We start from the raw sequence: 25,051 nt of genomic DNA, 5'->3' as shown, positions 1-25,051 counted from the left end.
TTCCTACTAGCTGGTTTCTTGCAAAAACTCCTGTATATCCTGGCTCCTCCCTTACCTCTTCAGAGCAGTCCCTCAGCATTATCTGAGAGGCTGTCTTCCAGGCTTAAGTCCTCAGAAAGTCTGTCAAATAAAACGTAATTCTCAACTTGTCTAGGTTTGGTGTAATATTTAAAAATACCCCTAGTTTTCTGAAAAGACTATTAAAATACTTTTCCCTTTCCCAACTGCATGACCATCACTGAGCCATGAAATTCCAGATCTCGAAGGGATCTTAGACACCTGGTCTAACAAACGAGACCATGGCCAAGAGGAACAAAGATCTTGTCCGAAAATCTCACAGGACGTAGGCTGAGGCAGGGAGAAGGTCCACTGCTTGCTGCCTTGATTCCAGATGAATTGGGAGAGCAGTGCTGGCATCTGCAGCCACACCCACACGTAAACATGCCACACGTGAGGGTGGAGGTGACCAGTGTGGACACAGATGACCTATTTTTGGTTGGCTGAGGCTCCCTGATTTGACTGATACTCTACTTTGAGTTTGGCATTTGACCTTCCTTTGTTTTTCTGTTTCTCTTCTGTTTTACAAACCCCTTTGACATTCATTCTCTCCTTTGGTTTAGTCTCCCACCTGATGGGACCCTACCACGGCCCCTCCTTAAGGGAGACTATAAAACATCGGTGTTAAGTTTTTAGAATTTTTTTTAAAACAAAACAAAGCTATAAGGATTGGGATTTCTTTTTCCCTTTTCACTACCATGTGTTAAAAAAAAAAAAAATGTCCTTTAGACTTGGATGGGTCCCCCCATGCCTGAATGTCAAAGATAAAGCTGGGTTCTCACCCTGCAAAGGAATCCACCTGGTAACCACCTGGTTGACCAGATAGTTAAACCGAAGGCAGGGGAGGTGATGAGGCCTACCCATGGCCCCAGAGAGCTCACAGTAGAGCTAGGGAGGAAACAGAGGCCTGTGTTCTTCCCATCTACCACGCAGATCCTCCCTTCTTGAGCTGTCTCGTGGGGTACCCCCAAATAAAGCCAGGCAGCCCCTTAAGCCCTGTCTGGTCCTCACTTTCCATGCTCATAATAATAGTAAGAGCACCAAGCCCACCTGTGGGGAGCTGGCGATGGGTCCAGCCATCATGCCTCGGACAATCAGGCCAGACTTTGGTCTGATCTTCTCTCCCATCCTCTTCGTGTCCAAGGAAGGCTCTGATGACTGAAGCTTGTCCATCTTCTCCCAAGCAGGAGCCACGGGAGGGCTGTCACCTGGGACAGTCTGCAAGGCCTTACTTTTGTGGGAGGCCCTTTTGGATGATGCAAAATTACCAAGTACATCCCCATTAAGATGGTCGTGTCTGCGAAAAAGGGATATTTCCATTAAAACAGATTCCCCAAAAGGAATCACTAGCAATGATGATAAATTCCACATTCCACAGGCACCCATAGCAAGCCCATTCACAAATCTGTGATGACTTCTAACCAGACTGTGCTTTATCAATAAAGGCAAGGAAAAGAAAATACTTTTGTATCAGGGCGAGTCTGGCCTACAAAATGAGACCTGAAACAAGAAACAAAATCAGAGTCGATGACTGATGATAGGATCCCTTGAATCTTCAATACGAAGAGCAGCCTTGTTTCTCCCAGACCCCAGTGATTAAGGAAAACTGTAGCCCTTCAATACAACAGTCCCCCCCTCCCGTTATGGTATATATAGGGTTCGGTGCTATCCATGGTTCCAGGCATCCACTGGGGATCTTGGAATGTATCCCCCATGGATAAGGGGGGACGATGGTATAGTCATGAGAGGGGTGGAGCCCAGTTACTGCACACCATTGAGGGTGGTGGATAGAGACCTTTGGAAATCCTGGCGTTCCCAGTTAAGGTTTAGTAAAGTTAGGCATGCCAACGGCTTCTTTTCTTGGGTTGCTTGGCATTGAAAGAGAGGAAGAGTAAGAAAGAAAGAGGGTGTGTGTGTGTGTGTGTAAGAGAGGGAGAGAGAACAAAAGGGGTAAGAGACTGAGAGCAAAAGCAAGGAGTGAGGAAGAACAAGAATGAGAAAGAGACGGAGCAAGAGACCCAGGGAAAGAGGAATCCCACCTGTGGACACTGAGAGCCCAGCACCCTTCCGACACAGGCTGGGCAATGCTCTATCGAACTCTGGCATAAAGAGGCATCGACATCAACTCTGTGCCAAGCTGCTTACCACGCACTGGGTCATGCGTGACAGAAGTGTTCATGTGTGCTATGATTGGGACATGCCAAGCAGAGGAAGGATCCGGAACCAAACCCAGAGAAATCTAGAAGGGCTTCCAGAGAAGGCAGAACCTGAGTCTGAAAGAATGAGTAGGCAGCAGGTAACCAGGAGAAGGCCCCAGGCACTAGCACAGAGTCCTGTAAAAGCAGGACATGCTCAGGTGAGCTGGTTGGGGTGGGGGGTGGGGGGGCGGGACACCTGCTGATGTGGAAAAGGCTTTGCAAGTTCTCCTAAGGAATGTGGACTTTATCCTAAAAGTTACAGGGAGCGTCTGAAGGCCTTTCAGCAGGGAAGAGCATGGCCAGACTTGTTTTGTGGAAATCTCACTCTATCTTAGGTCAAGGGTGAATTTGAGAAGATGACCAGGGGCCTGGAGATGAGAGAAAAAGACCCTGGGAGATAGCCAGGGAAAGAGGTGAGAGTGTGAATGGAGGCCGCTGTTGCAAGACAGAGAAAGTGGGGAAAGAGTCTAGCAGCATTAAGGACACAAAAGGATGCAAAAATGATAGACAGGGCTTCCCTCGTGGCGCAGTGGTTGAGCGTCCGCCTGCCGATGCAGGGGACGCAGGTTCGTGCCCCAGTCCGGGAGGATTCCACATGCTGTGGAGCGGCTGGGCCCATGAGCCATGGCCGCTGAGCCTGCACGTCTGGAGCCTGTGCTCTGCAACGGGAGAGGCCACAACAGTGAGAGGCCCGCGTACTGCAAAAAAAAAAAAAAAAAAAAAAAAAAGATAGACAAGGAGGAGTCAAGGATAACACCCAAGTTTGTAGCTTGGGTAACTGGGTGGAACTCAGAAGCTTCAACCTCTGCATTGCTGGCTTTTTATCGGTTCAGAAGAATTTCATTTCCCAGCCAGGCAGTGTCTTTGAAGGAGGAATCATCTTTTTCATACCACCCTCATTTCCTTTCACATCTTAAGCCTTGAGTTAATTTTTTGGTGGTCCCCATCTTTTAGCAGCTTGACACCCAGACCTTAAGCTTTGGCTACCCTCAGGAAAGGAAATGTTTTTCAACAGAGCTGGAAGAAAACACCCTTTCCCAGGAAGTTAGACTCACTATTGGTGATGACATGCAGTGTGTTAAGGTTGTAACTTAACAAAACTGCTCTCCAGCGCTGACCGTTTTGTAATGTATAAAATATCGAATCACTATGCTGTGTAACAGGAATTAACATAGTGCCGTAGGCCACTTATACTTCAAAAACAAACAAACAAACAAAATACAAAAAGAGCTCAGACTTGTGGTTATAAGAAGCAGGGGGTAGGTGGAGGGGGAATTGGATGAAGGTGGTCAAAGGTGTAAACTCCCACTTATAAGATAAATAAGCACTAGGGATGTGATGTACCACATGATCAATATAATGAACATTGCTGTATGTTATACATGAGAGCTGTTAAGAGAGGAAATCCTAAGAGTTCTCATCACAAGGGAAAATATTTTTCTCTTTTTCTTTTCTTTTGTATCTATATGAGATGATAGATGTTCACCAAACCTACTGTAGTTATCATTTCATGGCATATATAAATCAAATCATTATGTTGTACAACTTAAACTTATACAGTGCTGTATGTCAATTCTATACCAATAAAACTGGAAGAAAAAAAATAACTGTTTTCCAAATAATAGAGGTACAATCAAGAATGCCAGTTCATTTTCTTCCCGAGTTCCAAAAGGCCTTATTTTTCAGATTTCTCCATCGCTCCAGTGTTTAGTGGCCTTTTAGAATTCTCTACTCCTGTTTTTAAGAAAATGCAAAGGGGAAGTAAAACGGTGGTGGTGGTGGCTCTGGCAGCTCGGGACCGAGTGCAAGGTGACTGGGAGGTAACAGAATCACCATGATTCTTCAGAGGCTCTTCAGGTTGACCTCTGTCATTCAGTCTGCAGTCTCGGTCTCTTTGAGGAGGAACATCGGTTTTACAGCAGTGGCATTTTAATAAGGAACTTGATCCTGTACAGAAACTCTTCTTGGACAAGATTAGAGAATATAGAACTAAGCGACAGTAAGTGGGTAGATAATCAACCATGGTGACATCTGGAGGACCTGTTGATGCTGGCCCAGAGTATCAGCAAGACCTAGACAGGGAGCTTTTTAAGCTTAAGCAAATGTATGGTAAAGCAGACATGAATACGTTCCCTAACTTCACATGTGAAGATCCCAAGTTTGAAGTCGTCGAGAAACCACAGTCCTGAAGAAATAATGTAAAATTTATCTGGTAATTTGTCCTAGATTAATTGTACAACTGATGAGAAGTAACAGAATCAACATACATTTCACAACTGTCATATGTTCTTTTAATTCTGATTTCAAATAAATTATTTGATGGTGTTGGGTGTAAAAAAGAAAAAAAAAAGAAAAAGAAAGGAAAATGCAAAGGAAGCCCCCGAACCTTATGAATCATGGAATTTAAATTAAACATTTTGAATCATAAGTATCCTCCATCACAAAGTGGTCCATTCCCATGGCTTCCAGAGGAAAAGAACAGTGCTCCATGACAGGGATTCTGAAAATGCAGAGGATGGGAGGCTGAGTGATGGCCTCCTGAAGATGTTCACAACCTAGTCCCTGGAACCTGTGAATATGTTACCTTACATGACAAAAGAAAGGGACGTTGCAGACATGATTATGTTAAGAATCTTGAGATGGTACATTATCCTAGATTGACTGTGTGGGCCCAATGCAATCACGGGGGTCCTTATTAGAGGGAGACAGGAGGATGAGAGTCAGTAGTAGGAGATGTGACACAGAAGCAGGGGTTGTAGTGATGTGATTTGAAGATGGAGGAAGCAGCCAGCCACAAGCCCAGGAATACAGGCGGCCTCTAGAACTTGAAGAATGAAAGGAAACAGATTCTCCCCTTGAAGCCTCTGGAAAGAACCAGCCCTACTGACACCTTGCCATTAGCCCAGTAAGACCAATTTTGGACTTCTGACCTCAGAACTGTAAAATAAATAAATTGGTGTTGCTTTAGGACACCATGATGGTTAAATTTTGTATGTCAGCTTGCCTAGGCTATGGTGCCCAGTTGTTTGGTCAAACACTAGTCTAGATGTTGCTGTGAAGATATTTTTTATATTGTGATTAATTAACATATTGTGATTAATATCTACAATCAGTTGACTTTAAATAAAGGACATCACCCTAGATAATACAGGTGGGCCTCATTCAATCAGTTGAAGATCTTAAGAGCAAAAACAAAGGTTTCCCAAAGAAGTAATTCTGCCTCCAGACTGTAACACAGAAATCCTGCCTGAGCTTCCAACATGCCAGTCTGCTCTACAGATCTCAGACTCGCCAGCCCTACAACCACATGGACCAATTCCTTAAAATAAATCTCTTTATTTAAATATATATTTATGCACATATATATTTAGACGTATACACATTTATATCCTATTGGTTCCTTTTGGTTTTGTTTCTCTGGAGAACCCTATTACAGCCACTGAGTTTACAGTAATTTGTTATAGCAGAAATAAGAAACTAATCCACAGTATAAATGAGAAGAGGTACCTGGCTTTGCTTGTTTCTGACAATGATGTTCTCCAACTCGCATCTTCATTTGCAAGGTCATATATATTTACCAGCGTGGTCTCTGAGCATCTCAATGGTAATTTGTTACTTTTCTTTGGTATTGAGAGTGCAGGGATTGGTGTCTCTTGAGTAAAATTGTTAACAGTATTTCCAAAGTGATCCAGAAAATATCTGGTGATGAGTTCAAGGTTTGTTTTTAAAGGATTTCCCTTTGCCTATCATCAGAAGAAAAAAAATCATTAATTTTATGTACAGCTTTGGGGAAGGGTGGGAAAGACAGCCATCACAATTCTTTGACATAGTTTATCAGCTTCTTACTCATCCATACATTCTCTCAGCAAACATTCACTGACTGCTTATTATATATCAGGTACTGTGTTAGGTAGCAACACAGAGGAAGACAAAAATCAGTACCTTAAAAGAACTAGCATCCAATGCATGAGTCAGGAGATTCAATGAACAATTGTAACAAAATGTGATATGAACAGAGGAATACCCGAGCAAATTTCCTCTTGTTTTTTTCTCCTGGGAATAACTTTATAAAATATATATCTTTTTATTAAAAAAAATAAGTCTTTATGATTGCTAACCCTACAACTTTATAAACATTTGGGACCTGAATGATTTTAGTTTATGTACTCTACATTTAACACTGCGCATAAGGAATTACAGAGACAACGCTGCAGAAAGTTAGCGCAAGAGCAGAGAGAGGCAGTCAGGATTGACTCAGTTTACACCCCAATCTTTAAAAAAGACAAAATGAAACTTTTTTAAAAAATAAATTTATGTATTTATTTATTTTTGGCTGCATTGGGTCTTCATTGCTGCGCGCGGGCTTTCTCTAGTCGCGGTGAGCAGGGGCTACTCTTTGTTGTGGTGCGTGGCCTTCTCATTGCAGTGGCTTTTCTTGTTGTGGAGCACGGGCTCTAGGCACACGGGCTCAGTAGTTGTGGATCGCAGGCTCTAGAGCACAGGCTCAATAGTTGTGGTGCACAGGCTTACTTGCTCCGCAGCACGTGGAACCTTCCCAGACGAGGGCTTGAACTCATGTCCCCTGCATTGGCAGGCGGATTCTTAACCACTGCACCACCAGGGAAGTCCAAAATGAAACTCTTTAGTAGTAGGCTTTGGAAATAAGTAGTATCAGTATTTCTCTACCCTGATAGCACTAAATATTACCTTTGGAGGTTTTTTTAAAAGACAGATTCTCAGGCCCCGCTGAGTCTTACTAAGCCAGAATCACCAAGATTAGAACCTTGATTTCTTTTAGAAAGTCTCCTAAGTAACTTGTACAGACACAGTTATCTAAGCAGCAATCCACAGGCTGGCCTCAGGGGCTAGACCATGTGTCAGTCCGCATCCCACCTGCCCAGTAACACCCAGGCCCTTTGGAACTGCGGCCAGGCGTGGGGCATGTGGTGAGTTTGCAGTCAGAGTGGTAAAGCGCCTGATAAAGAGCCTGGCACAGAGGGAACCCTCAGGTGTATCCAGTCTTTCCCCCTTTCTATTCCCCTGACCTACATAGCAGAACTCTACTAGAAAACTCTACTAGAAAATGAGCTTTAGACAACCAAAATAAATAGAGAGACATCAACTGGACTGACGTGTAAGCAAAATAGTTAATAAATAAAAATAATAAATGTTAAACTTTATTTTAAAAAATTAATCTATAGAAAAAGCTGGAAAACTTAAGCATGGCTGCAAAATAAAGCATACACTTTATCAACCTTGGCAATAGGAAAAATAAAGGAACAAGCAGATAAAAGCTGGAGGAAGGTAGTGAGGAGATGAAAAGGGAAGGATGTGACTCCAGCTTCTCAGGCTACAAAAGTAGGAAGCTAAGATATTTGTTTGTTGTTAACGGGTCAATAAACGGAATAGTTTGATCATGCTATTTGAATTTGCAGAGGTGATCAGGAAGCTTGCCTTCCCATAATGGAAGTCAAAAGGGTTCCTGGAGGCTCCTTCTGCCCTACCCTTGTTCCAAATCCAAGAGGCCAGCAGGTGACCTAAATAGAGACAACTAGATTCTAAATCCCAGCACTTTCAATCTTAAGCAGAGCGATGTAAGCACAAAATACACGATTGAAAGTCATCCATGCAAGCAGCAGTTTAAGCTCAAATTGTTTCTGTCCTGGTTCCTTTCTGTTTCCTAGCCTTGTCTCCAGCCTCCCATTGCATCTGCAAGCTTCCCAATATCCTGCCAATAAAGCCCTTTGTTGCTGTTCTCTCAGTCACTGCAATATTGTGACTTATAAGAAATTTATACTTGGTCATTCAGTGGACCAAAATGTATTTCTCATATAAATTTGTTCTTTGTCCACAGTTCCTGGCTCATAGTTCCCCAAACCCTTGGAATTTCATGAACAATAAGAGCAATGTGAGCATCTTTTGTCATAAATTTGGTCTCTTGTCCTCAGCTCCTGAAATCACTTCAGAGCCATGAAGGTGAAATGAGTCTTCTTATTTATAACAAGCCCCTTTGCACCATAACTAGGTTTATGTTAATGAGGTGACTTTTGGAAAGCAGCTGGGGATGGGGGACTTGTTGTCAGGGGAACCAACCATGAATAGAGAGTTGGAACTCCCCCTGATTTCTGGGGATAAGAGAGGGGCTGGAGGTTGAATCAATCATCTATGGCCAAGGAATTAATCAATCATACCCATGTAATGAATCCTCCATAAAAATCCAAAAGGACTGGGTTTAGAGAGCTTCCAGGTTGGTGAACACTTGGAGGTGCTGGGAGGGTGGCCCCCCTTCCCACATACCTTGCCCTATGCTTCTCCTTCCATCTGGCTGTTCTTGAGTTATATTCGTTTATAATAAACTGGTGATCTAGTGAATAAAATGTTTCTCTGAGTTCTGTGAGCCACTCTAGCACATTAATCAAACCCAAGGAGGAAGCCATTGGAACCTCGAATACATAGCTGGTCGGTCAGAAGCACAAGTGACAACCTGGGCTTGTGACTGCCGTCTGAAGGGGGTGGGGCAGCCTTGTAGGACGGAACCCTTAACCCGTGCAATCTGATGCTGTCTCCGGGTAGGTAGTTTCAGAATTGAGATGAATTGTAGAATGCCCAGCTGGTGTCTGAGAAATGCTCATTGGTGTGGGGAACCTGCCCTCATCACACTGGAATTCAGTGTAGAACCCCTTTTAGTTACCTGGGGAGTTTTTTAGTGTTGGTGGTAGTGGTGGGGGTGAAGACAGTCAAAGAATACAAATCCAGTAGATCCAGAGTTCCTCCTGGCCCTCCCCTACTCAATTAACAGAAAAGGTTGAGACAAAGAGAAGGAAGGAGACTTTCCCAAGTCAAACATTGAAGTCGCAATAGACCCAAGAAGGTTGAATGGGAAAGTGACAATGACAGGAGAGTGTTTGGGGGCTTTCTGCACAGAGGGTGCTGAGTGTTAGGCCACTCCTATGGTGTGAAATGAAAAGTGCTGAGCATTCTCCCTCTTTCGTAAGTTATTTCCTTTCAGACTATTGAGAGGCCTGAACTCCCAACAGACTGAGGCTTTGGAGAGCTGCCAATCCCTTGGCCCAGGCCATTCAGCCAACCTGCCGGAACACACTGATGACAAGAGGATGCTAATTACCGGAAATTTGTTTTCATACAGAACATGAAACTTTCTCATTATTGGAGGATTTGCATCAGCTACACGATACAGATTCTCAGTGATGACAGAACGTTCTCATTTGATTGGGTTGTACAAATTCTGCGTGGATGACTTACCTCCTAATTAGCAGCAAAAGGGAGACTAGAATGAAGCAGTAAAAACCTGAAGGAAGGTCAGGAGAAATTCTGGTATTTCCTGGTTACTTGAAGGGAATAAAGAAGTAGAGAGCTCAATTTCGTTTCTTTTTATGGCTGAGTAATATTCCATTGTATATATGTGCCACATCTTCTTTATCCATTCTTCGGATGATGGACACTTAGGTTGTTTCCATCTTTGGGCTATTGTAAGTAGAGCTGCAATAAACATTTTGGTACATGACTCTTTTTGAATTATGGTTTTCTCAGGGGATAGACCTAGAGTCTGTCATACAGAGTGAAGTAAGTCAGAAAGAGAAAGACAAATACCGTATGCTAGCACATATATATGGAATTTAAGGGAAAAAAAGTCATGAAGAACCTAGGGGTAAAACAGGAATAAAGACACAGACCTACTTGAGAATGGACTTGAGGATATGGGGAGGGGGAAGGGTAAGCTGTGACAAAGCGAGAGAGAGGCATGGACATACATACACTACCAAACGTAAGGTAGATAGCTAGTGGGAAGCAGCCGCATAGCACAGGGAGATCAGCTGGGTGCTTTGTGACCTCCTGGAGGGGTGGGATAGGAAGAGTGGGAGGGAGGGAGACGCAAGAGGGAAGGGATATGGGAACAGATGTATATGTATAACTGATTCACTTTGTTGTAAAGCAGGAACTAATAAAAAATAAATAAATTAATTAATTAAAAAGAAAGAAAGAAAGAAAGAAGTTAATTATGGAAATTAAGGTGCCTAGAGGACAGAGCTGGGACCAAGATGTAATTCTCCATAAAGGAATAATCACTAACTGTTTTAGATGGGCAAGAGCGAACTGTGTTCTTGAAATTAATGGGTAAAATTCGCACACAAAGGCCTCTGTTCCACCATCATCCTATGAAGGGAGCCTGAGAGCAGTCATCCCAGGAGGGAAAGATAAACAGAGTGGAATCCCTGGTACGGAGTGCCCTTACCCGGCGGGGTGGGGCCTAGTGGGTGTGGCTTAGCGGGGCTTCCTCTCGAGAGACCATTAGAGCAAACGTCATAGTACCCGGCAGCACTCGGGGATGAGCTCGTGCCCGTGGCAACGGCGCCTGGAGAGGAAGCTTGTCCACTGCACCACTGAGGTATAGGCCATGGGAGCACAAAGCAGTCGGATGCCACGGCACTGGTGGGGGCGTGCCCCAGAGGAGCCAGGTGCCAGTGGGGGGAAGGAGGCGGCTGAGGAGGCAGTAGCGGCAGAGAGAGAGGAAGGGAAGGAGAGTGAAGAGGCCAGACCCGCCGCCCGTCAGAGGAGCCGCAAGCGGAAGACAGGCCCAGGGGGGCCGCTCACAAAAGAGCCCCGCCGGAAACGTGCTAAAGATCGTTCAGGGTCCATTTATGAGGCACTCTTCCGGAGAGGAGAAGGCAGCGACGTGCGGATCTGCGCACTGGGGGAGGAGTGGAACTTGCATAGGGTCTACTTGTGCCACTCAGGGTACTTTGCTAGCATGTTCAGTGGCACTTGGCGGGAGACAAACATGGATACTATAGAGTTGCAGATGCCTGACGAGAACATGGATCGCGAGGCACTGCACGAGGCTTTCGGTTCCCTGTACCGAGGCTCCATTCTCATCCCACCGGGTCGAGTCGTCGCCATCCTGGCCACAGCCAGCATGCTGCAGCTGGATGAGCTGATTCAGCGGTGCGGGCAGGTCATGAAGGAGACTGTCAGTGCCCAGACCGTGTGCAGCTACTACTACTCTGCTGAAAGCTACGGACTCAAGAACATCAGGACCATGTGTCTTCAGTGGCTGCTGGACAACGTGATGACCCAGTGTAGTGAGGAGCTATTGCCAGAAGTCAGCCTGGATCTTATGCGAGAGGTCGTTGCCTCTTCACGGCTCTTGGTGATGGGGGTGGAGATGGACGTGTACACCATGCTGAAAATGTGGATGTTCTTGCAGCTGCAGCCGACATGGAGGGGCCCGCGCTGTGCCCTATTGCCTCACACCAACGCATGGTTTGCCAGTTACAGGTGGGATTCGGCGGGCACCCCTTTCCTGGAGACCGAGCAGGGCAGAGCCTTCGTGCCAGTGTTCCAGCAGCTGCGGCTTGCCTACATAATGTGCGACCCGACGTCAGCACACGTCATCCAGCAGGATGCGCTGATCCCTCCCTCTTGGTTGTGTCCCTTGTACAACGAGCATTGGCTTGGCCCCCTCCGGGCTGAGCAGACCAGAAATCTCTGGCCCGTGGGCGTCTACGTGTCCAACCCCCAGGAGAGAAGCATGCGGTGCGGGGGCCAGCTCCACAGGGACAAGCAGTGCAGCTGGCGGTTGGAAGGCTTAAAATTCAGCTGGGACCTGGTGCTGTGCTACGCCAACCAGCGCATCATTTTCCGGTGCAGCGCACGGAAAAAGTCCCTTAGCCGGCGCAGCGCACGGAAAAAGTCCCTTAGCCTCGGGGTCAGCCTACACGGGAGGAGAAAGGTCGTGTTCCGCCTGCGCCTGTTCTCCTTGGACAGGAATGGGAGAGCCATTTTCAGGAAGCGCACAGAATACCGGATGCTTTCTCTGAGACAGAATCAAGAGCTAGAGGTAATAAACCTGGAAAACCAAGACGTGGTTTTCCCCATATATGTGGCCTGTACCTTCCTGTACCGCCACCAAGGGGGGCGTTTCCCAGGGCATTTGCCCCTGCAAAGCAGCTCAGAGAACTGAGCAGCTCTTTCCTGGGGTCAGGGACGGCCAGCATGGTCCAGATGCCAGCTCCTTCTGTGGGACCAACCAGGCTTGCCCATCTCTGGTAACCAATTCTGTCAGAGGCTTTGTTGAACTGTAGCTCATAATACTTGAGATTGTTTACATGAGCATATGAAGAGGACACATTTTGAAGCCCCCCAAATTCCTCGAGAACTCATTTGGGCTGTTAACGTGGCAACCTGTCCTCCTGGTTTAGGATCCATCGACACCACCCCCCGCCCTGCCCATCATTTCTGTGAAGCCAAAGAGCTATTGACTTTAGAGAGAAACTGTGAGCCTACCTACTCTACTACTCTTAGTGAAACTCTCTTAACATATGTGTTTCCTTTAGTTTGATTAAATGAATGTTAAAGTAAAAAAAAATTAAGTGTACAATTTAGTGGTTTTTATTATATTCACAAAGTTGTACAAACACCACCACTAATTCCAGAATATTTCATCACCTGAGAAGGAAACCTCATACCCATTAAAGGTCACTCCTCAATCTTCCTTTCCCCCAGCTCATGGTAACTACTAATCTACTTTCTGTCTCTATCAATTTGCCTACTCTGGACATTTCATATAAATGGACTCATACAAATGTGTGTCCTTTTTTGTCTGCCTTCTTTCTCTTAGCATAACGTTTCGAGGTTCATTCATGTTGTAGATATGTCTGTACTTTGTTCCTTGTATGGCTAATAATATTCCATTGTATAGATACACCACATTTTGTTTATCCAGTCATCAGTTGGTGGACATTTGTGTTGTTTCCACTTTTTAGTTATTGTGAATAATGCTGCTGTGAATATTCATGTACAAGTTTTTCTAAGCTACTATATGTAAAATAGATAACCAACAAGGACCTACTGTATAGCACAGGGAACTATATTCAATATAGTTGAATATAGTTGTAATAACCTATAATGGAAAAGAATCTGAAAAGGTTTTATATATATATATAACTGAAAAAGTTATATATATATATATATATATATATATATATATAAAACTAAATCACTCTACTGTACATCTGAAACATTATAAATCAACTATACTTCAAAAAAAAGTTTTTGTGTATATACCTAGGAATGGAATTGCTGTGTCATATGGTAAATTTATGTTTAGGTTTCTGAGGAATTGCCAGACTTTTTTTCCAAAGTGGCTGCACCATTTTACATTCCCACCATTGGTGTATGAAGATTCCAATTTCATCACATCCTCACTAATACGTGTTACTGTCTTTTAAAAAAAATGTAGCCATTTTACTGGGTGTGTTTACTGCAATTTCATTGTGGTTGTGATTTGAATTATCTAAATGACTAGCAATGTTGAGCATCATTTCATGTACTTATTGGCCATTTTTATGTAGTCTTCAGAGAAATAACTATTCAAATCACTTAACCATTTTTAAGTGGGTTATTGTCTTTTTATCGTCAAGTTGTAAGAGTTATTTATGTGTTCTGGTTAATTTCCAGAGTTCTCGAAAAGTTGATTTAGAATTTTTGTCAGTGTTCTCATGGCTTTTATGAAGGAAAATATTTTCATAGGCCCTAACTCCACCATTCCCAAAGGCCTTCCCTAATTAGATACTTTTTAAAAAATAAATTTATTTATTTATTTATTTATTTATTATTTCTGGCTGTGTTGGGTCTTTGTTGCTGCATGTGGTTTTTCTCTAGTTGAGGCGAGCAGGGGCTACTCTTGGTTGTGGTGCACGGGCTTCTCATTGCAGTGGCTTCTCTTGTGGCAGAGCATGGGCTCTAGGCGTGCAGGCTACAGTAGTTGTGGCTCGCAGGCTCTAGAGTGCAGGCTCAGTAGCTGTGGCTCCTGGGCTTAGTTGCTCCGTGGCATGTGGGATCTTCCCAAACCAGGGCTCGAACCCGTGTCCCCTGCATTGGCAGGCAGATTCTTAACCACTGTGTCACTAGGGAAGTCCCACTAATTATATACTTTTAATAACCAATCACTGGAAGATAATTTGCAAGCTCTATAACTGCCAAAGGATTCATAACTAGAATACTAACAAACTGATAAAACTGTATGGTAAATTTTTAAAAATCCAATAGAAAATAGATAAAAGTCATGAACAGACATTTCACAAAATAAGATATAATAATGGAAAATTAAAACATGAAAAAAATGTTCAATATCATTAGCCACTAAGGAAAATGCAATTAAAACCATAATGATATATGATATGCACCTATCAGAATGCCTAAAATAAAATAGAATATTGACAATGGCAAATGCTGGTGAAGATGCAGAGAGTTTGGATCACTATATGTTTATGGTGGAACCTTTAATAATACAGCCATGTGGAAAGTAGTGTGTCAGTTTCTTTTAAAACTAATTATCATATGACCCAGCAATTACACTCGTGCATTTATCCCAGAGAAACAAAAACCAATGTCCACACAAAATCCTGTATGTGAATGTTCATAGCAACTTTATTTGTAATAGCTGAAAACTGGAAGCAACACAAATGTAGTTCAGCAGGTTGATAATTAAGCCAACTGTGGCACATCCATACCCAGAAATACTATGCAACAATAAAAAGGAATGCATGTAACAACGTGGATGAATCTCAAGGGAATTTGGCTCAGTGGGAAAAACCAATCTCAGAGTGTTACATTATGTGTGATGGCATTTATGTAACATTCTTGAAATAATAAAATTATAGAAGTGGGGAACAGATTAGTGGTTGCCAGCTTTTATGGATGGGGAGGATGACAGGGAAATGGATGTGACTATAAAAGAACAATATATGGGACCTTAGTGGTGATGAGACAGCTCCATATTGTGATCATGGTCGTAGTTACACGAATCCATACATGTGATAAAATTACATGGACCTTCACACACACGAGTGCATTGTAAAACTGATGAAATCTGAATAAGCTCTGTAGATTGTACCAATGTCAATTTCCTTGTTTTGATATTGTAGGATTGTTTGTTCTTGGGTTGGGCTAGGGAAGACTGATGGCTGTCACTGCTCCACCTGGCTGCCTTGCTTCCTGGCTGAGGAGGTTGCATGTCTGAATATAGTGTCTGTCTGTCTTATTTTTTCCCCAAAGCACTAGCTTAGTATGATTGAAAATACAATAATCTCTCCCCAGTCACAGGGTAATGTTCCTGAGGTAGGGAGTGAATTCAGAATCTACAAAGAGAGACATAGCACATTGTTTCAGAAGAGACCAACCAAAGGAGATCTGGGAGGAGCTCCAGGGTCCTCTCCCCACTCTGGGGATTGTGAAGCCAGGTGTAATGGCCCAGTAGACTGTGAGCCTACTTATGGTTAGGAGTCTATAATACATGATGTTTTGTATGCATCTATACCTTTTTATTTTTTTTTAATTTTTATTGGAGCATAGTTGATTTACAATGTTGTGTTACTTTCTGCTGTACATAATACATGATTTACTCACCACTCTATGCCCAGCACTTAGCACACTGGCTTGGCACAGAGTTGGTAGTTGTTCTGTTTGTTCTACAGATGAATGAATTCCCTGTCGCCTTGTGAAATATGCTAGGTGATGGACTCGAAGGCAGAGCCAGTGTGTTACTTGTGTTTGGATTTCCCATGCCTGGCACAGCACAGGTTCTTAATAAATGTTGGATGAAAAAACCTTTCACCAGAAAACCCGAGGCCAGCCCACTCCTCAACTAAATCTATCCCTGTCTACCACCTGATCCTCTCCCCAGTTCTTCCTGACACCGCTTTGCTGTCCAGTGTCCTGTGATGCCCTTTTACTTTAGTAGTTTCATAAGGGGCTGGACTTAACCCAGGACATCCAGCACCTTGACAAGAAATGAGAAAGAGTTTTCCAAACTTGGAGTTTTTCAGCATTGGAGAAAAATTAAATTTGCTGGAGCTCTGTCTTTGCTGTGCGGAGCAGGCTCTCAGATTGGAGAAATGCATATTGGATGAGGAAGTAGCTTTTGTGAATACTGAAGTACACTCCCACCTTGATAGCTCTATTTGCATAGAGCAAATAGATTTGTGTGTCTGTGTGTGCTGTGCCATGTCCTTCAATGGGTATTACAGTTTGGGCTGGATGCACTATAGTCTGGAACCACTAGTGACACTGGTATCACTGGTAACATTTCTAAGCCACTGGTAACATTTTGCTCTGTGCAAATGGGAAGTATAAACAGGGGTCTGGAATCAGCCTGGGGAAGGGGAAAAGCATGGGTTAACTCTGTAGTCTTAGGCACGTACTTAGTCTCTCTGTGCCTCACTGTTTTGTCTGTTAACTGTGCATAATAATGTTTAAATCTCACAGAACTTTTTAAAGAATAAAATAAAATATGCGACTATATTAGTCAGGATTCTCCAGAGAAAGAGAACCAATAGTATGTGTATATTTAGCTAAAGAGATTTATTATAAGGCACTGGCCTGTGTAATCATGGAGACTGGTGAGTCCAAATCTGCATTGTGGGCTGGCCGGCTGGAGACCAGGGAATGCTGATAATGCAAAGTCCAAAGCTGTCAGCTAGAGAATTCCCTTCCACTCAGGGGAGGGTCAATCTTTTTGCTCTCTTCAGGCCTTCAGCTAAGGATGAAGCCCACCCATACTGTGGAGGGCAATCTGCCTTATTTAGAGTCCACACATTTAAATGTTAATTTCATCTGAAAACACCATCAGAAAAACACCCAGAATAATGTTCATTCAATTATGTGGGTACCCTGTGGCCCCGTCAGATTGACACATAAAATTAACCATTACAGTGATAGAGCCAGGCATATAACGGATGTTCAACAAATGACAGTTTTACTTTTCTTTGCCTTTAAACAGTAGTGATATAGTCCACATCGGTTAAAGCAACTAGAAGGCTTATCTATTTAATGAGAAAATAATTTAGGCAAATTATGTATAACTCAAGCTCCCAATATCATTTTGATCAACTTGAATACATACACATATGATTCCTGTGTTTCTTGTTTGATCTGTAGGCAACTGAGATCTTCATGCAAAAAAAGATGATTTCAAATATCTAGAACAGAAAGAATCCTAAATTTGTCTTGGGTCTAAAAAACACATTAGCCCTAGAATGAGGTATGGGTAAGGGGAATCAGAAGCAGGCACAAGTGCTTCCTTTCCTTGTCAGAGAAGAAAAGGGTCTAGAAAGCAAGTTTTCCCTGAGCACTCTACACAGGAATGCCCTACCAAGGGGTGGCGGTGTGGGATGGTAGCTCCCAGGTAGCATGCACTCTCCTGGCAGTGCAGTGGTCACGAGTGTGGGCTTTGCAGTAAGAGTGACCCTGTCCAAAATTTCAGCTCTGCCATTTTCCAGCAATGTAAACTTGAGCAAGTATATTAGTCAGGGTTCTCCAGAGAAGCAGAATCAATAGGGGGAATGAGTATGTTTTATTATAAGGAATTGGTTCATGTGATTATGGAAGCTGACAAGCCCCAAGACCTGCAGTCAGCAAGGTGGAGACCCTGGACAGCCCGGGGTGTAGCTCCAGTCTGAGTAGGAAAGCCTGAGAGCCAGGAAAGCTGATGGTGTTACTCCAGTTTAAAAGCCAATAAGCAAAAGCCAATGTTTCAGTTTGAATCTGAAGGCAGGAAAAAAAAAAAAAACCCTATATCTCCACTAGAAGGCAGTCTGGTAGGAGGCGGCCCCTTAGTCATCTTGTTCTCTTCAGGCCTTCAATGGACTGGATGAGGTCCAGCCACATTAGGGAGGGCAATCTGCTCTACTCTGCTGATTCAAACGTTAATCTCACCCATAAACACCTTCACAGACACATTCAGACAAAAGTTTGACCAAATATCTGGCCACTTTGTGGCCCAGTCAAGCTGACACATAAAGTTAACCATCATGACAAGTTAGTCAGACGCTCTGAGACTCCTATTCTTCATCTGTAAATGCTCAAAGTCACACACAACTACAAGGCAGTAGAACCTGGGTTAAGAACTCATGCCTGTCTGACCCCATAGTCTCTCTCTAGTAAGGTTTGCCTGGATTCTCCTCCTGCCAGGTTGGACTCGGTTCCCCTGCTCTGTGCTCTCACAGGCCCCCATGCCTCTTTCAATCACAGCACTATTGCATGGTGCTGGAAATTTTCTTCCATATCTCTATCTTACTCTCCTGTGAACCTCTTGAGGGCAGGGACACTGTTCTAGTCACTAATGACTCTCCAGAATTCTTTATAAATGCTTGTTGAAGAAATAAATGAATCCAGGCAAATTATAAGCTACGGTTGGATACTTCTAACCTGGAAGATTCTGAGGTTATGTTAGGGCTTCTGCACTATAGCTTTGTATGATTCTGATTCATAGTTCAGACTTTCAGCCCCAAAGTGCATACTAGCTGTAAAGTACTGTATGAATGCCTGCACATTTCTTGCCTGCATTTTACTGCTTTCTGCCATAACAAGTCCCTTTCACATTCCAAAGATCCTTTTTATTGGAGAAAAGTTTCCTTGAACCAAGCTGAGCCCATTTTCCTTTTATCAGCCTTGTCTTCTGTCTTTCCCTCTTGTGATTTTTGTTTGTCCCCTGGAACTCATTTAAACAATTAGTCTCCATGCTGGTTGTTAGTCATTTATGTTTGGTATGCTGGCTTGAGCCAGGTTTGCTCTGAAAAACATTCCATATTGATTTTAAAATGTAGGGCCAGTGTTCGCCACATTTATCAACGCTGTCAGGTACAAAAATGCTTTCTTCCTATCAGGGCAGATTAAAAACTAGCAAGCTTTCCAACAGGTGTAAAGTGGGCCCTACCTCACTGACAGTGCATCGTATTTTGGCCTTTGTTTTGGCTTATTTTTTTACTCTCAATAAATTAATTACTTGTAATGAAATCTTTACATCCAACCATTGAATGATGGACATATGCATTCTTTGGCCTTTTCTCTGAGCAGAAACTGGTGCTCAGGAACTGTAAACACTACTTTAATGGTGGTTTTTTCCCCCTCTGGGGGTGGGGGGGCAGTAGAGGGGGAAACACAGATTATTTCTAAGAAATACATAAGAAAAGTATGCTGGAATGTTGCTATTTTAACTTTCACTCACAACCTCCCATCTATATATTTTATGACTTTAGGCAAAATAAACTGAGAGAGACTGCTATCTATAGGAGAGAGGGTACATCCTAAATTAGGACACTAGCTTATGTTTGGCTATTAACTTCTTCCCTTCCTCCATTCTCTTGAGAGGCCTTGAAATCCCTGAGACTCCCTGAGAAAACTGTGGCCAACATGTTTTGCATTACTTAGTAGGGTGATTACCGATGGCCTGTCAGCCTGAAGGTCATCAAGAATGCCAGGCAATAAATCTTCAAAGCTTCCGTGGGACACAACTCTCGCATCTTTTGCATGCTGAATAAAAGCAGTCTGTTTGACACGTTATTTCCAAGCTCAAAGAACCAACCTTTTTTCCACCAAACTAGCCAAAGGTGAACTCTATGTCTTAGCCTTTTGGCTTTGAGCACTGATGAAGGCCTTCAAGTTTGGACTGGTGGATGGAAGAGCAAAGCATTCTATGAGCCAACAGGAAGAAGCCATCAATTCACTCTGGGTGTGTTGTACACAACATGCTCACTGCAGGCTCCACCCCCTGTGCTGGGATGAAGGAGACAGGCTGCAGAGGCCCTACTTAGACCAAATAAAGAAGTTCTGTAGTTAGCAGCCATCGAAGCATGGAGCCTGAGCTTGCAGCCTCATCAGGGTAGCTGCTTGAGAAGCCAAGTGGCAGGTGTGCAGCTGTAACAGGTGCAGGCTGTCTCCTCTCAGTTAGAGAAGTAAGCCCTACAGCCTTCAAAAGTCAGACTGCACCCTCTGAGACCTTTTGCCTCCACCAGCCCCAGTCCCTGAGCTGACTCCCCCACCACTGCTCACAGACCTCAGCGGTCTGGCAGGGAGCCCACAGTAAGTTTGAGAACCAGGCTTCTAATGTTTTAAACGGCAGAGCTATACTTGATCAGCTAGCGCTTACAGAGTATAAAGAGATCATTCCCACCTCCCATTCGGGGCCACAGTAGCATGGTTCTCAAACTTACTGTACTTCAGAATCACTGTGGGGGGAGGTGAATACAGATCCCAGTGCCCCACCTTCATCAGTTCTGATTTAGCATGTCTATGGAGGGGTCCAGAAATCTGGGTTCTTAAAAAGCTGCAGCCCAAGCACTGCCTGGACCCTATTCTGAAAGAAGAAGGCCCAGAATGCTGAATCGGAAGAGTTCTTGAGGGCCATCTTGGCAAAACCACTATTTTACAAATGAGGTAACTGAGGTCCAGAGAGGAAGGCTTGTGTGAATGATGTAATGCCAGATTACCATGATCACAATGATGTAATGCCAGAGCTAGAGCTAGAGCTAGAACCGAGGTCTCCAGTCTCACCCTCCTCATGCTTTCTGCTGAGGAGAAGGAGGAGACAAGGTGAAGACATGACTGTATTCTTCTGTATTTTTCTAAGTGGATACAGCCTGGTGTAGGCCTGCAATGGTTCTCAACGGCACATGCTGGCATTTTGTAACGTGGGATTGTCTAATGCACTGCAGACCCCTGAGTATTAATGCCAGGAGCACCCTTACCCTGAATCATCCTGACAACCCAAAATGTCTGCACACAATTTTCAAATGTCCCTTGGTGGTGGTCGGGAGTCACTGCTGCCTCCAGTTGACAATCATTGGTAAGGAAACGAGCTATAGTTCACTATTCATCAAAGGAAGTTTGATTTTGAGTTTTCATTTTCCATTAATTTACTGTGACCTGAGGCATGTCTCTGGCCTGGCTGCTGAGGCTCTGCACCCCTGGTTCTTCAGCTACAGATTTGGGGGAGGAAGTCAGAAAGATCTCTTGGGACCCTCTCAGCTGGCTTTGTAAGTGTGAGAAAAGGAACTGTGGGTGGTGAGGCGCTGGTGCGGTTCACACGGTGAGAACACTCATGTTCTTTCTCTTGCACCACTATAGTCAGCAGAGGCTGTGAATAATACTGTCATGAAATGCGTCCATTCCCAAACTAGAGCAACGAGGGGAAACTTCAGGGGCTTAAGTCCAACATCTGGCACCGATCGTCAAGCACGTTAGTTATTTTTTAATTTATTTTTATTTTTAAAAACTTTTAAATTTGTTTTATTGAAGTACAGTTGATTTACAGTGCTGTGTTAATTTCTGCTGTACAGCAAAGTGATTCAGACTCGTCAAGCACTTTACATCTCCCACCCCACACAGTTGGCTTCACACCTTCCACCCTCTGCCTTTAAAGAGAACATGACTTGGTTATGTTTATCCCGTGGGCTCTGGGTTGACAGGGACAGAGAGACTCAGTGTCCAGAGGCGAGGAGGACTCCCTGCCCCCCAAAATTCTAGTGGAGGTCATTAGTTCCTACAGTCCCTAGCCAAACTGCAGAGGTGTCAGCTAGCTCAGCTTCTTCCTTTATGAAATTGGAAAGGCTGTGTTTGCTGTTTGAGAAGCAGTCCTAGTTCCCCAGTGCATTATGGGGGCACTCCACCTTTCCACTTGGGGGGACTCAACCTCATTATTCAGATCTTGATTCAAATATCAGCTCCTTAGAGAAGGTTCCCCACACCAACAACAAGAACGACCCCTTTGCCCATGAAAACGGAAGTTACTTGATGACAGGAACTATTGATTTCATGTTCTTCACTCTAATTCCAGAACCAAGAGTAATATCTGACACCTACTAGGCACTCAGGACATATTTGTTTCCTGAAATACTGGTATCTTTTTTAAAGTGTCATACTCATATGCCTATGAGTGTATCTACATATATATATTTATGGATATGTGAGCTTATTGTCACCTCACAGAAGTGGAATGTACATCCCCCACCCAAAATTTGGTTTGAATGTCAAGACTAATGATGCCACACATATACCAAGAAGGTATGAAAAGGATTATTACTCACATAATGAGTTATGCATCAAAAATGCAGTTAGACCAAAAAAAAAAAAAAAAGAAAAAACTGGTAACTGTGAAGTGATGGGTAATTAGATGGTTGTGATTCTTTCATTCTATAGATATAGGTATAGATATAGAAATAACTGAAACATCAAGTTCTACACCTTAAGTATACACAATTTTTATTTATCCATTATACCTCAATAAAACTGAAAAAAATGGGATCAGTCTCAATGACAACTTACCCGTGGTGTTTGTCTGATAACTAAAACATTGTGTGGTTTATTTAATTTAATTTGGACTTGTTTATGTAGGCCATTATGGCACCTGCAGCATGAGACCAATAAGAAAGGTGAATGTTCCATTGAATATCTAGTACTATCAAGAGCTAGTACTATATATTCTGAGAAGTGAAATGAGTGCCTTAGTCTCTCTATCAATGTGTAGAACTTCAAAGAAGATAAAGAGTGCTATGGTGAGACATTGTATTGTGGCTTTAATATGTGCAGAAGATGTGTGACCTTGATTTATATTTTGGGTATCCGTGAGGCAAGAGATTCTTTGAGTTCTTTACCCCAGATGAGGCAACCTTGGAGAAGGAACTGTTTTCATTGGCCAGAACAGATGGTCAGGCCACTGGCAGTGGCCCAAAGATCTATAAAAATGTGCAGATGAGGCCAATTGTTGGCCAAGACATGGTCAAGTGCTAAGATAACTGCCTAAAGTTTGGCCAACTGAGCTGACCCTGTGTCCTGTCCTTTATCAGGAACATTCTGATTAAGAGATGAAAAGAAGCAAGAGTCAAGCAAGCTCCATTAAGTGTGATAGTGACAATGCCATTGGTTAAGTGAATGAACACCCTTTGGTATTCACTGTGTTGAGCCTAAGGGGCTCCCCAGGTATCCAAGTGTTCTAAGAGATGACCTCCTCTAGCACTGTGGCATCCGGCAAGGGACCCAGCCCAGGGGACGTTACCCTCTCCTGAAAGTAGGGTATGCAGAGGGCCCAGGTTCAGCTCCATCCTGTAGCAAGGAGGCCTCACTAGCTGTGCTAGGCTTGCAGGGTGCTGTTTCCATGATCAAAGGCCTAACGGGCAGCTGTATACTGAGGGTCACAGGTTCAGGACCTGAGATAGTCTATATTTCCAGGAAAGTCCAGTATGTACCCACCAATTGCTACACTAATGGCATACAGCATTGGGCCAAGGAAGGTAGTTCCTTGTATCAGAAGCCCATGCAACTAACGGCCATCACTGATGGTAGAGGGACTCCAAGATATATGAGAGAAGGTTGCTAAAGCTCCCACAGTGAAGGAATCTCGGGGGGCCGTAACAGGAATGCCTGTTCTATGGCAATTCAGGCAGATTCTAGTATCTTTTTACAGGGGGTCTCATTCAAGTTGGGCCTATTTGCAAGTTACAGAACAAAAAAGCTTTGTAAATGAGGAATGTTGCCTCCAGAATCTAAAAATGTCGAAAACATCTTGGGCTTGTTTTAACAATGTGGGTACTAAGAAGACTAAAAGCTGTTTCTTGACACTGTCAGGACTGGAGCAGCCCTCAACTTACTAAATAATTTTCAGGAACTTAACTGAAGTGGTGGGGCCCTGTACTATGTGTCTCATGTGAATCTCCTCAAAGGAGGATGTCATTAGTGTGATATCATAATTGTGTACCCGAAAAAAGCTAGAGCTGGTTAAAATATTGCCTGTGAAGACTATGTGAGATGGCAGGCGTGGAGACTGAGCCCATTGAGTACCCAGGTGAAGGAGTATTGTGTCCCTTTAAAGGTGAAGGTTAACTGCAGCTGAGAGGTTGTTGAAATAGGCACTGAATAGAACATGCTAGCCAAATACTTTGCTATAACGACAAAGTATTTACCAGTTACTTATTATTACTGGGTGGAATCAGTCATTTCAATAATGTATATGGAGCCCTAGTGGGTGGGGCCATGACGCCATGGGTACGAATTCACACTGAGGCACCGGTCCTGTTTTCCCGGGTTCAAGAACAAGTAAAACTTGGCTGTTAAATGCAGCAGAAGTGGGGATAACCACACCTTCTCTAAATAGGTCTTACATAATGGGTTTCAATCTGTGAAAACCGTGCTTTCATTTAGATTGAACCTTTTCTTAAACACTGAGGTGAAAGGTATTATTTTAACTAGGGAGAAAGGTCCATAGGGTCCCATAGTTTTCAAGCTGATTATAAGGGCCAGAGACTTAACTTTATTACTTATTGGGTCAGGTTCTCCACGTGCACTAGAGGATATTTTAGGGTAATGGATGTCTTGGCTATGGAAAAGTTAGGCACGGAAGTAATTCGGATGGTTCAGGTTAGGCATATCTGTTTCTAGTTCATGTTCACCTACTCCCTGGCTGGGAGTAGGTGGACATAAAGTGTGGGCCAGATGTGGGCCAGAAGGGGAAGGGGAATTAATGAGGCTTCAAAACTGTCAATTGTCAAACATCAAAAGTGGAATCAGATTATGACACACACTGCCACCACCCATACAGCACCCCTCTCCCCATCTGGGACCTCCCAAACACACACGGAAACACCAAGTCCTTTTTCTCCTCACCAGCAGGATAAAGTGTTCAGGAAGAAATCTGTCTTCAGAGCTCAGTCCTCACCCAGTCCTTATTCCCGGTGTCTGGCTAACTATGGACTGGCTGGTCTGGGCCCCAAACTGGCAGGATACTACCTCCCTCCCTTCTCACACGCCTGCCCCTTCCTGCCTTCCTTCACTCCCCATCACCGAAGAACAGACAGAGATACACACACATCTTTCTACAACAGCTTGTAAATCAATAGCTGAGTGCTTTTTTATTTGGTCTCTACACAGGTGACCATTTGTGTTTGATCTCGACACAAATGACCATTTCTCCAGTGCTTTTTCTGGAGAGACAACAGAGACAGCAA

At 43.7% G+C, this 25,051-nt stretch overlaps 1 protein-coding gene and 1 pseudogene across 2 annotated transcripts in view; one reads left to right on the top strand and one right to left on the bottom strand.

Moving 5' to 3' along the window:
• Nucleotides 1–25,051, bottom strand: part of MINDY4 (MINDY lysine 48 deubiquitinase 4) — a 164,126-nt gene that overhangs the window by 104,694 nt on the left and 34,381 nt on the right. For both annotated transcript variants that reach the window (XM_060107468.1, XM_060107469.1), the window contains exons 3-4: nucleotides 5,763–5,998; nucleotides 1,108–1,354 (exon numbers count right to left, since the gene is read on the bottom strand). In XM_060107468.1, coding sequence (XP_059963451.1) covers nucleotides 1,108–1,354; nucleotides 5,763–5,998 — 483 coding nt within the window. The remainder of the gene's footprint in view (nucleotides 1–1,107; nucleotides 1,355–5,762; nucleotides 5,999–25,051) is intronic.
• Nucleotides 4,023–4,583, top strand: LOC132496262 (ATP synthase-coupling factor 6, mitochondrial-like; annotated as a pseudogene).

Source organism: Mesoplodon densirostris, chromosome 9, assembly GCF_025265405.1.
Source record: "Mesoplodon densirostris isolate mMesDen1 chromosome 9, mMesDen1 primary haplotype, whole genome shotgun sequence".
NCBI classification, from domain to species: Eukaryota; Metazoa; Chordata; class Mammalia; order Artiodactyla; family Ziphiidae; genus Mesoplodon; species Mesoplodon densirostris.
The sequence above is the reverse complement of the archived record's forward strand: the minus strand, read 5'-3'. Positions and strand labels throughout refer to the sequence as shown.